Source organism: Danio aesculapii, chromosome 1 (genome assembly GCF_903798145.1).
Source record: "Danio aesculapii chromosome 1, fDanAes4.1, whole genome shotgun sequence".
NCBI lineage: Eukaryota > Metazoa > Chordata > Actinopteri > Cypriniformes > Danionidae > Danio > Danio aesculapii.
Window position 1 is genome coordinate 2,104,269 of NC_079435.1, and position 11,874 is coordinate 2,116,142.

The following is an 11,874-nucleotide window of genomic DNA, read 5'->3' on the forward strand; positions in this document are numbered from 1 at the left end:
CCACTGCACCAAAATTTGGATAGAAATAACCAATTAATTCTGTTTTTTACTTTAAAGTTAAGGCCTTTCTTGAAAGGACCAGCGAGAGAGCATGATGAAAAATTGTGTGTATTCCTTATTCTTGTTTTTCCCTCAGAAGGAAGTAAAACACATATTTAAAGCATCGTGTTTGTTTTGCAGAACAGAAAGATTTTAGCAGACATGTCTAGACCTGCATGAAGCCTCTGTTCAAGTCAAAACAGCAGATAAACACATGCACACACACACCACACAATGACTTTGCTTAAAAATAAGACCTGTTCCTTTAAAATAATCATGCCTTTCTGTTTCATTATTCCTTCTATATTTAATTCTAATTACTTTTTTATTTTAAAGCACCTTTGGATTAACTATGATTGTTAAACTAGTGTTCTATAAATAAAGCTTGTCTTTCTGCCAGCCCAGCGTTGGCACTATTTAGTTTCACTTTGTCACAGAAAAATAATTTTTTTTGGTTAATGCGTTAGCACAACACTGAAAAAAGAAAAAGAGCAATACAAGTTTCAACCAAACATGAAAAGAGAATAGACTGCACTGATTGGCTTCCCTTTTTCAGATTTACAACAGATAAAAAAAAAATCTTGTTATATAATGCATCTGAAATCTGTCTCCTGGCAGGTTACTGCATGTTGACAAGAATGCAAAAAAACAACAAACAACAAAACAAGAAGCTGAAAATTTCACATTTATTGATTGTATAATTAAAATTTTATAACAACTAGACATGATTTTACTTATATCTACACATGTTTAATTGTTTAGTGCCATATTGCAAGTCATTTAATCAATATTTAGTGTCTAATAGTTTCATTTTGTGGCCAGTAGCCATGTAATAATCAGGATAAAGTACATCCTGCTATCATAATGAATAAATAATAAACTGAGCCTGGTTTATCTCTAGATTTTTTCCTCTTCACTTTTTTTCAATTGGTGAAGTTTGTTCCTCCACTATCACCACTGGCTTTCTTGGTTTAGGACTTGTGGAGCTGCGCATCGCTAAATTTGCACTTCAGTGTTCGGACTCTCAGCAGTGAATATTAAACCACACTGAACTGAACTGAACTTTAGCTCTGAAAACTTGACTGACACTGTTTACATTTACTAGAACTTTTATGTTGAGCTGCTTTGACACAATCTACTTTGTACAAGTGCTAGAGAAATAAAGATGAATTGAATAAACCCTTCAGTATTATGAAACCGCTGATATTTTGTGATAACCACCGGCTGGATGTACATTATCCCTTACATAGCGGAGGAAAAACAGTACAGATTTGGAAAAAACTACTGTCTCAAAAAAAAAGTTGCAGTCATTATTAATTTACTATTACCATCATCATCATCATCATCATCATCAGTTCAGTTATCCCTCAAAGAATAATGCAGCACTACTATATTATCACCCAATATATTGTGTCTGTTTGAGAATAAATTTTGCATTTTAGTGAAGTGAAAATGACACTAAACGTATGCACATTCCTGCAAGAAACAGTTTTATTTTCACCATAAATTAGTGGAAATAATATGGAAACAGTCATATTTAACATCTCATATATCACATCATCTGTTATCATGCCTTAGTAGCAGATAAACATGTAAAATTAATGTAAAGTCTTCATGTAAAGTTTTGATTGGTTAAGCCATCTGTTTACACACACACACACACACACACACACACACACACACAGCATATAAAGTCATCATTTCAGCTTGAGCGAAGCTTTTTTTCTACTTCACAAAGCCAGCGTGCATGATGATAAGAGACTGAGTTATTTCTAATAAACCAAACAGAAGCAAGATGAGTGAAAAAGGTGAGTACATCCGCAGCTTTATACACTCAAATTTACAATAAATATTAAAAATATCAAATTAACATGGGTCATTTTAACTTCAATGAAACCGATCTAAAAGCTTGTGTAACTCAAAGAATTAAGTTGAACAATGATACACTTAGTTCAATGAGTTAGGATTAGGATGAAAGCATGTTGACATTATTTGTTTACAGTAAAATCTAGAAATAAGCTGTACACTGAAAAAAATGATCTCTGCTAAACTGTTGCAAACTATTTATTTGTGTTGAATTTAAACAAATTTAAGAAAATTAAACTTGATTTGTTTGTTTAAATTCAACCCAAATTAATTGTTTACAACCACTTAACGTAAAAAAAAGTATGTGTAAATCCAAGGAATCATCTTTGAATATTTTTTTTTCAGTGTATTTTAATGTATTTAAGTTATGGTATCTATAAAATATCACATTTGTTTTCTTGTAGTACGTCTGATTTCAAAAGAAGATGACGTTCATCCAGCAGGTAAGACAGAATTGAGTGTTTCCAGCCATTTCTATATACACATTTACAGTATATGGCTGTGAAAGAGTCTTTTTTTTTATTTCAGCTATGTTATTTAAGTGGCTGGTTTCACTTTATTATGTTTTAATGATGCAAAAATTAACAAAAATAATAATAATCTGCTGTAGCAAAACCAAAACGTTCATGCATTAAACTTTTTTCCCCAGTTGAGTAACAGAAACTTTCAAACTGGCTTTTCCAGTAGGAATTAAAGACTGTAAACAAAAAGTTTCTATTTTTCTTAGGATAAAAAAAAAAACACTGACACATTCCTCTGCAGACGAGTACGCACATGAAAACAAGAGCACGGCTTAGACTTTTTAAAACACCAAGTCTAAAGGGAGTCCTCATAAAACACGAAAACACGACATGTGTAAATAATAAATAAAGGTATAAAAGGTGTCATTGTGATAATTAGCTATTCAGAAGGTCTATTTGAAGGACCTTAGAGATACAGAAGCACACAAATTATCCATATTGTACCCTAAAGGTACATATCATATAGAGTGTGTTTTAAAATCTGTCATTCGTCAGCCATATTTAAGAGCAGAACATAAACAATTCCAATACACAAAATATAAATAAAAAGCATATTTTTATAATTAACACTCAAATAAAAACTCAATATTGTCATGTTTTAGGCTGAACTAATCAGTCAGACTAGAAAACAAACATTTGGAGTACTAAAGACTGCCATTACAACAATGCAAGCAGAAGAGTCTATTGAATTCAGTCAAAATATTGCACATTTACAGCTTTCTAGAGAGTCGTTCACACTAAGGATGATAAATGTAAACGTACATATGATGATAATTATATTTGTGTTCACACCAGCAAACAATAACAATCTGTTTACCTCTAGTTTATGCTTTTCTTTTTGTGTTACCGTCTTATAACCAGCAGGTGTCCTCAGTGTGCTGCGTTTCTAGCACATCTGACCAGTGAATCCAGCTCGTGTAATCTAATCAAACAGTCAATTTAGCCATCGCAGTCAGTCCAGTGGAATAATAACCACAATTATTTGTTATTTATTTATTTTTTCCATGGTTTTTACACAGCATATATATGCAGAACAGTGTAATCAGTACATTAACCATGCAATCTATGCTTTTTTGTTAATAACATTTGATCATCGCCAGTATGGCTGCACATACAGATATCTGACTAAAATGTCAACTTTTATGCCTTTATGAAAACAATTGGCCCAATGTGGTCCCTTTTTATTCCTTTATTTCTAAATGTGTATCACAGTTTTATTTGAAATGCTCGATGTCATTATAAAAAAAGTTCTCACTTGTTTCTGACATGACAAATGACTTGTGATTTCAGAGGGAAAACCATCTGCTGCACTTAAACGAATAAAACAAACATCGCTGAAACTCTCTCACATACACCAGAAAGCAGAGGCTCATGAGAAGACAGAGAAAACGACAGAGGAAGACACCACAAGTACAGATTTTAAATAATCTCACAAACTAATCGACTCATTGATTCACTCAAGGAACACTCCACTTTTTTTGTTTTTTTTGCAAATAGGCTCATTTTACAGCTCCCCTAGAGTTTTACCATGTTTACCATATACAGTATAATCTAATCGGACGTACCTGAAGAGCGGTGGGGGTGAGTTGCGCGCAACGTACCTGAAGAGCTGTGAGGAATGCGGTGGAGAGGGGTGTGCGACGTATTTAAGAACCGGGCGGGAGACGCGAGATTTCCGCGAGATTATCATTTATTTGCAGGCATCCGTAAGTCTCTATGCATTTGCGGGATACTCCCGGAACTTCCACGAGACTTGGGATATCTGGACTAGACCATTAGCATCTTGCTCAAAAATGCTTCTTCATCGCGAGCTTCATCGTTTACAAAAAAATGAAAAGTTGATCATTTCTAGGCCAAAACGGCTAGGCACTTTACTCTCATTCTCATAATATAGAAAATACAATTCTACTGTACGTCAGTCTTAGTACAATATAAAATGTAACTAAAGAAGAGTCGAGCTTTAAAAAGGAAAACTAATTAAGCTCTTTGATCATTTTTAAGAAAGATGCTATGAGTCTAATTTGATTCAATGGCCTATGCTAAGCTAAGCTAAGTTAAAAGTGCTCCTGCCAGAACCGGTGATTACAAATGATAAAACCCAACTATTTAAGGCCCAAACCACATGAACACAGATATTTTTAAATTAGCAAAAACAATATTTCTACACACATTAGCCGTTCATCCACACAAACACTGCATTAACTGAAAATAAACTTTATGGAAACAGTTTTGTGGTCGGTGTGGCCACTAAAACAAGAGTTTTGGCCTCATGACATCAGTGTGTACACTGTTTTCCTTTTTTCTGATTGGCCAACCTGACTCGGTTCACACCAAAGTCCCTTTAAGGCAAGTCATTTCACTTCCCTACTGAAAAAAAACAGCTTAAACCAGCCTCGGCTGGTTGGCCAGCCTGATTTTAGAGGAGTTTTGGCCATTTCCAGGCTGGTTTCCAGCCATTTCTAGCCTAGTCTTAAGCTGGTCAGGCTGGAAAATGACCAGCTAAAACCAGGTTGACTAGCCTAGCCAGGCTGGGAGCCCAGCCAAAACCAGCTATGTCCAGCTTAAACCAGGCTGGCCAAGCTGGTTTTAGCTGGTCATTTTCCAGCCTGAGCAGCAAAGACTTTAAATGGCTTGCAAAAAAATTAAAACTGCTTTTATTCTAGCTGAAATAAAACTTTCTCCAGAAGAAAAAAAATAGAGGAAATCCCAACCCAGGCTCATTCTGAAAACGTACTGTACCTCCACGGACGTTTCTGGAGACCGCGAAATACGTCCCGGCAGCACGTTTTTCTGCAGTTTTTGCGAATCCACCAGAGGTCGCTGTGTACACTTGAGATCTCAAATTTCCCTCGCGATTGCCATTGTTTAAAAACAATGAAGTGTAGCCATACGTACCTCCGCCTACGTAGTTCGCTGTCTCCAGAAACGTCCGCAAGGCTACGTTTTCACAATGAGCCTGCGTTGGGAAATACTGTGACCTCTAGGTTAAAAAAAATGCTTTTTATAAAATTACTCATGTATGTGTGGAAATAACTCTGGGGAGAACTAAAATGAGCCTAAAAAAGTGGATTTTCCCTTTAAGATAACTTCATTTACATTCTCTGTTCAATTAAACTCACAGGATCAACTACACCTGATCTGCGAATCATTCTTCTGGGTAAAACTGGATCAGGAAAGAGCTCAACAGGAAACACTATACTGGATAACAAATATTTTAAGGCAGACTTTTCAGCAGTTTCAGTGACTAAAACCTGTGAGAGTGGAAAGCTAAAGATCGGAGAGCGGATCATCTCAGTCGTCGACACTCCGGGTTTGTTCGATACGACGATGAGCAAACAGAAGATGAAGGATGAAATCGTGAAGTGCGTCTATAAGTGTCTCCCGGGTCCACACGTGTTTCTGCTGGTGGCCAGACTGGGCGTGAGATTCACAGATGAAGAGAAGAGCGCGGTGAAGTGGATTCAGGAGAACTTTGGAGAAAAAGCTCCTCGTCACACTATTGTTCTGTTCACTCATGCCGATCAGCTCAAGAGGAAAACATTAGCTGCGTATATTAGAGAAAGTGACGAACTCCAGGCTCTTGTTGACGAGTGTGGAGGCAGATTTCACTCATTCCATAATGAAGATACAAGTGATCGAACACAGGTCAACAAACTGATGGAGAAGATTGAGAAGTTGGTGCAGGAGAATGGAGGTCAATATTATACAGATGAGATGTTTCAGGAAGCGCAGAGAAAAATACTCAACAGAGAACAGTTTTGTAAGTGAGTTTTGCTGCATCCAAATTTGCCTACCTATACTACGTCCTAAAAATATGTAGTCTTTTGTCTAGAAAAAGCACATTCTTTTGAGGAGAAGAGTGTGCAAGCTTTGAGACATACTACTTCCTCATTAATGGAGGGTTTGCCTTTTTTTATTTGCCTTTTGTGGGTCTTTTATATGGAGAAATCTCCTAAGGCAGGGGTTCTCAATCTTGGTCCTGGAGATCGAGTGTCTTGCAGATTTTAGCTCCAACCCCAATCAATCACATTTGGGCTAGCTAATCAAGCTCTTACTAGGCTTTCTAGAAACACTGGCTGTTTCTCAATATGCGTTCTTCAGCTGTCTTGTGTCCTCGTGTTCTCGTGGAATGTCATCATCAGCTGCCAAAGTTCAGTTCCAATACTAAAGACCGCAAGAACAGAGGACGCGTCTCGGATGTGTTCTTGATAGAGGACGCATTGATGCAGACTTCAACCCCGAACTCGCTCTGGAAGTCCCAGAAATCATAGCGACTGGTGGTGGGAAGCGCAGCATTTTATTTAGATTTATTATTAAAGTTCAGAGATATCGTTTATTTACCTCAGGAGTTTCCCTAAATGAAACGGTTAAAGTAAAAATGACCATGAGCATCTTAATAAAGGAATAAACACATTAAGGGTGTTTGTTTGCTGAAATTCGTATTAAAATCTGTATATTTATAATGTTTTTATGCATAGTATATATTTTGAAAAGGGGAAAAACAATAAATGGTTGTATGAATGCTGTAATGTTTAATTAATTTACCATTTAAAATGCGTGAAGGTCATGTGACCATCAGGAAGAAAGCAGCATCTCATTTCTCAGAGGACGCGTTCTCTGCTCTCGCGGTCTCCAGAGTTTGTTCTTCCGAGGACACCTGACAAGACCGGTCTCCACAAGAACGCAAGTCCGTTCTCTGCGTTCTTGGAATTGAGAAACAGCCACTGTGTTGAGGCAAGTTGAAGCTCAAATCTGCAGGACACCGGACTTCTAGGATCAAGTTTGAGAACCCCTGTCCTAAGGTGTTTAGGTGTTAAACTCCCCATTCACACGGGCCTCAGCATCAACGCTTCCCATTCACTTTGAATGGGTGACGTCAGGCATTGTTGAACTGCATTGTGGATCTGTCGGCACCGCTTCAGTGGCGTTGCTCGCTGCAAAAGTTGGGTATTTTCAACTTTTTAAGTGCCGACGGAAGCGTCAGCCAATCAGATCGCTGTATGCAAATACACCAGCTGAGACAGTGGCCAATTGCTGACAAATTACGTTGGCTAACGCTGCTATGACGATTGCGTCAGTTCCAACTTCAGACACGGCCTAATGTCAAGCGTTGACACTGAAGCCCCGTGTGAATCGGTTGCATATGAAATAATGCAGAAACGCAGTAAATATTTTCAATTAGGTTAGATATGAATTAAGAAGCATATTTTGCTAGGCCTCTCCACTTAGCCATCACTGCCGCTTGTCCGCCATGTTTGTAGTTTAACACTTTATACCTAAATTTGTAGTTCTAACCAAATTCATATTCAAATCCGCAACAAAATTAGCCATTAGCAATAGCCTGTAATTTTATTTCCTTTCAGAAATAGTAGGCAACCAGGTAAGTTTCCATGTAACTTTGGAAATGTTAATTCAACATGCAATTAGGTTATTGAGTTAATAGTTTTCTAGACACCCGAGGTTGCTTTACAACAAACATCCCAAAAAACTATTAATAAAATGTTTTATAATTCATAAATGATGAGGTTGTATGTTAATCTATGGGTGTTCTATCTGAATGATGTATTAAGATCTTCTCTATTGAATCTAAATACCTGACAAAAGTCTTGTCGCCTATCCAAGTTTTAAGAACAGCAAATAATAACTGGACTTCTAGTTGATCATTTGGTATCAGAAGTGGCTTATATAAAAAGCAAAGGCCTCTAGATTACACTTATTTTACCTCAATAAAATATGATCATGCCTTGATTTTGAATGATTTCATTAAGACAGTAAGGTCTGACTTTGCTTAGACAAAAGTCTGGTCACTGAACCTTCAATAATGTCCAGTATAGAATATGTGCTCATGCTGCAGTGGAAACAGAATGAATATTGTGTCTGACTCTATCATGAGCTTGGAGGACTGCATCCATACATCTCTGACATGACTCAAATCACTGATTAATAAAGTCATCTGGAATGGCAAAGAAAGCCTTCTTGCAGGACTCCCAGAGTTCATCAAGATTCTTTGGGTTCATCTTTAACGCCTCCTCCATCTTACCCCAGACATGCTCAATAATGTTCATGTCTGGTGACTGGGCTGGCCAATCCTGGAGCACCTTAACCTTCTTTGCTTTCAGGAGCTTTGATGTGGAGGCTGAAGTATGAGAAGGAGTGCTACCCTGCTGGAGAATTTGCCCTCTCCTGTGGTTTGTAATGTAATGGGCAGCACAAATGTCTTGATACCTCAGGCTGTTGATGTTGCAGATCTCTCGCACGCCCCCATACTGAATGGAACCCCAAACCATGAGTTCTCCTTCACCAAACTTGACTGATTTCTGTGAGAATCTTGGCTCCATGCAGGTTCCAGTAGGTCTTCTGCAGTATTTGTGATGATTCAAAAGTTCAACAGATGATTCAGCAGAAAATCTACCTTCTGAAACTTTTCCAAATGATCAACTAGAAGTTATAATTTGTTGCTCTTACAGCTGGGATAAAGGATAAGACTTTTGTCAGGTGGTATACTTTTTAACATCTGAAGTAAAACCATCTTTGATTTGATTTCACATTTTAATTGTAGGGTCTGGAAAACCAAGGATCGTACTGCTGGGTAAAACTGGATCAGGAAAGACCAGTGTTCTGGAAACCATTGTAAACAAGGAGTGTTTTGAGTGGAAAAATCCCCCAAACACAGAAACCAGTGAGCTCCATGAAGCACACGTGTGTGGAAAGAGCATCACCATAATCGACACTCCAGGGCTGACTGATGCCTCTCAGAAGAAGAGGAAAGAGGAAATCCAGAAGTTGGTCATCATGTCAGCTCCAGGTCCTCATGTGTTCCTGCTGGTCATCAAAGTCAATTCAAGATTCACAGAGGAAGAGAAAAACCTCATGAACTGGCTTCTGGAGAACATCGGAGAAGATGCTGCACATTACTCCATCATTCTGTTCACTCATGTGGATTTGGAGAAATTGATCAGCAAAAATAATGAAGACAGTCCTGATTTTGATGCGTTTGCGGGGAGTTTTAGTAGCAGATATCACTCATTTAATAATCAAGACTCTGAGAACTGTACTCAGGTAAGCGCACTACTGGAGAAGATCGAGAAAACGGCAGAGGGAAACAGATGGCAGTACTACACGAATGAGAAGTTTCAGAAAATAATAGAGAGAGATGTGTATTTGGAGAAGGTCAAGGAAACTCTGCATAAAGTAGCACTGGGAGTGGGGCCGGTGGGAGCAGCGGCGATGGTGACCGGAGGTGTGGTTCTGGGTGTGACTGAGCTGGTGCTAGCCCCAGCGATACTGCTAGCTGGTGGGGGTCTGTTTATAGCTGGAGCAGCTGGATTGTACTTGGGGAAAAAACTGATCAAAAAATGACCCGGATACTTTTAAACCAGGGGGGCTTTCAGTTAAATGGAGGGAGATCTACCTGTTCCTGGAGATCTACCTTCCTGCAGAGTTCAGCTCCATCCCTGATCAAACACACCTGAACTAATAAATTAGGACCTGAACAGCACTTGATGTGAAGAATTGATGCTAAACATCCAACGACAACACATACACTTCATTGAACATGTACTCATAGACATCACCTACATACTATGTGCCGAGGCTCAAGGTGTAATGGATCATGGTTGATCTATTATTCGTACAGATCGCAACCCACATTTCAGAACATGTGTTTTTATTTATTTGTTCATTAATCTTATATTTTTAATGACAGCATAAAGATCACCTCTCACGTCATTCAAATCCCATGTATGAAAGCATTTAGGATTTCCTGTCAAATTTGATGACGGAAAAAGTTGTGGTGGGTTACTCGGGATGTGGTGGGTTTCTTAGGTTATTAAAGCTGTTTTCTGTCAATACTTGTTTAGCATGCATTAATGCATTCAGTGTAAGCTGCACAATTAATCATTAAAAGATCGGGATCTCAACACCCACGCAACATCAACTATAAATGATGGTGATTTGCATGTTTATTAATCCTAAGAGAGTCAGTCTTTAGACTTTTGAGTTAGTTATGAAGTTACAAGCAGTCAAATAACACAGAAGTGCTGGGATAAAAGTTTATATTTAAGGTAAAACCACTGATGTTGATGGTAAAGATTAAAATCACTGTCATGTGCATTTAACGACGCTCAAAAATGAAAGGTGTAGGCAGCAATTACATTAGTTAACCAATAGGTAGCCATCAAATATATTCCACTGAATAATTCTTAAAAAAATGATACATTTAACAATGAAACATGAAGCTTTATGAGTGAATAACTGAATCATTTACTGAAAAGGCGACCAAATATACGTTTTATATTATATATACATTTAGCATTATCAGCAACAGAAGTAACAGTGAAATTTTCACAGCACTGAATATTTTACTATTTATTTTTATTCAGCTGATCATTTCTTCTCTAATAAAACTGTAGTTTTAAGTTCTGTTAAAACCAAAAGTGTCTTGCAGTGCTGTTTTTGTAATGAATGGAAAGCAAACGACATTTGTTTTATTTTTGGCTGATCCGAAAAATGGTCTCATCCAACACAATCTCACGGCAATTCGTAACTTTTTGACTTAGTGGCTAATTCGTACGATCTAATTCATACAATTTAGTATGATTTGCTCATCCCCCAATGACGGTTGGGTTTAGGGGTGGGGTTAGGTGCCACGCCTCCTTTTTAAAATCGTACAATTTCGTACGACTGAACTCGTACGAATTAGCCACTAAACTGACGAAACGTAAAATACTTACGTTTTCTCGTGAGATCAGGCTGTCCCATCTGTGGCTAAAAAAACTATGTGATCCGAACTGAGATTTGTGATCAGTTGCACCACTAGCCAGGGCATTTTTGGCCCATAAATCAGCTAAAGCGTTAAAAAAAAAAAAAAAAAAAAAAAAGTTTTGTAACATTTTGCTATCGTTCCCATTAAGCTATAGAAATTTCATCTCTGAATATTTATTTTTTGTCAGTAGTGAGACTGTTAAGGCAAACGTAAATGTTTCTATTGTGCAATTGTTAATTTGAACTTGCACCAAAAATTTTGAAATAAGAACTAACATTTAAAAATATGTTTGATGAACATAAACCTAAAATACGCTCCAATAATGATATATAAATAAAATGTGTTATATTTTAAGACCTGATAACTTTTAGTTTTTTTAATATTTAGAAAAGGTTAATGTACAAGTGCAAAGTACAAGTGAGTTAAATCAGAGAAGAGCCAGCAGACGATTCAGCACATTGTAATCTTCAGTGCTCACTGTAACTAACATAGTTTCAGCTCAAAATCTTTTTTAAATGTTAGGTATAAACTAAATAATGTCATACACTTGATGATAATAATTGCGAAACCAACATCACTACTGCTATACACTTTTATACACATATACACTTATTTAACAACACACTTTACATGCCAATTTGCACATAACAGCTGCACATATAACGTTGTATATAGTTATATACC

At 37.3% G+C, this 11,874-nt stretch overlaps 1 protein-coding gene across 1 annotated transcript; it reads left to right on the forward strand.

Annotated features, from left to right (window-relative positions):
• The first annotated feature begins 1,757 nt into the window (after window positions 1-1,757).
• Window positions 1,758-10,599, forward strand: si:dkey-1c7.3 (GTPase IMAP family member 8). Its single transcript, XM_056454868.1, has 5 exons — window positions 1,758-1,847; window positions 2,310-2,348; window positions 3,717-3,836; window positions 5,548-6,186; window positions 8,986-10,599. The coding sequence occupies exons 1-5, from the start codon at window positions 1,835-1,837 to the stop codon at window positions 9,783-9,785; spliced, it is 1,611 nt and encodes a 536-aa protein (XP_056310843.1). The 5' UTR covers window positions 1,758-1,834; the 3' UTR covers window positions 9,786-10,599.
• The last annotated feature ends 1,275 nt before the right edge of the window (window positions 10,600-11,874 follow it).

Coding starts and splice junctions, on each gene's coding strand:
- si:dkey-1c7.3 (XM_056454868.1), top strand. Junction 3,837..5,547: donor GACAGAGGAAGACACCACAA/GTACAGATTTTA, acceptor TTAAACTCACAG/GATCAACTACACCTGATCTG. Junction 6,187..8,985: donor ACTCAACAGAGAACAGTTTT/GTAAGTGAGTTT, acceptor TTTTAATTGTAG/GGTCTGGAAAACCAAGGATC.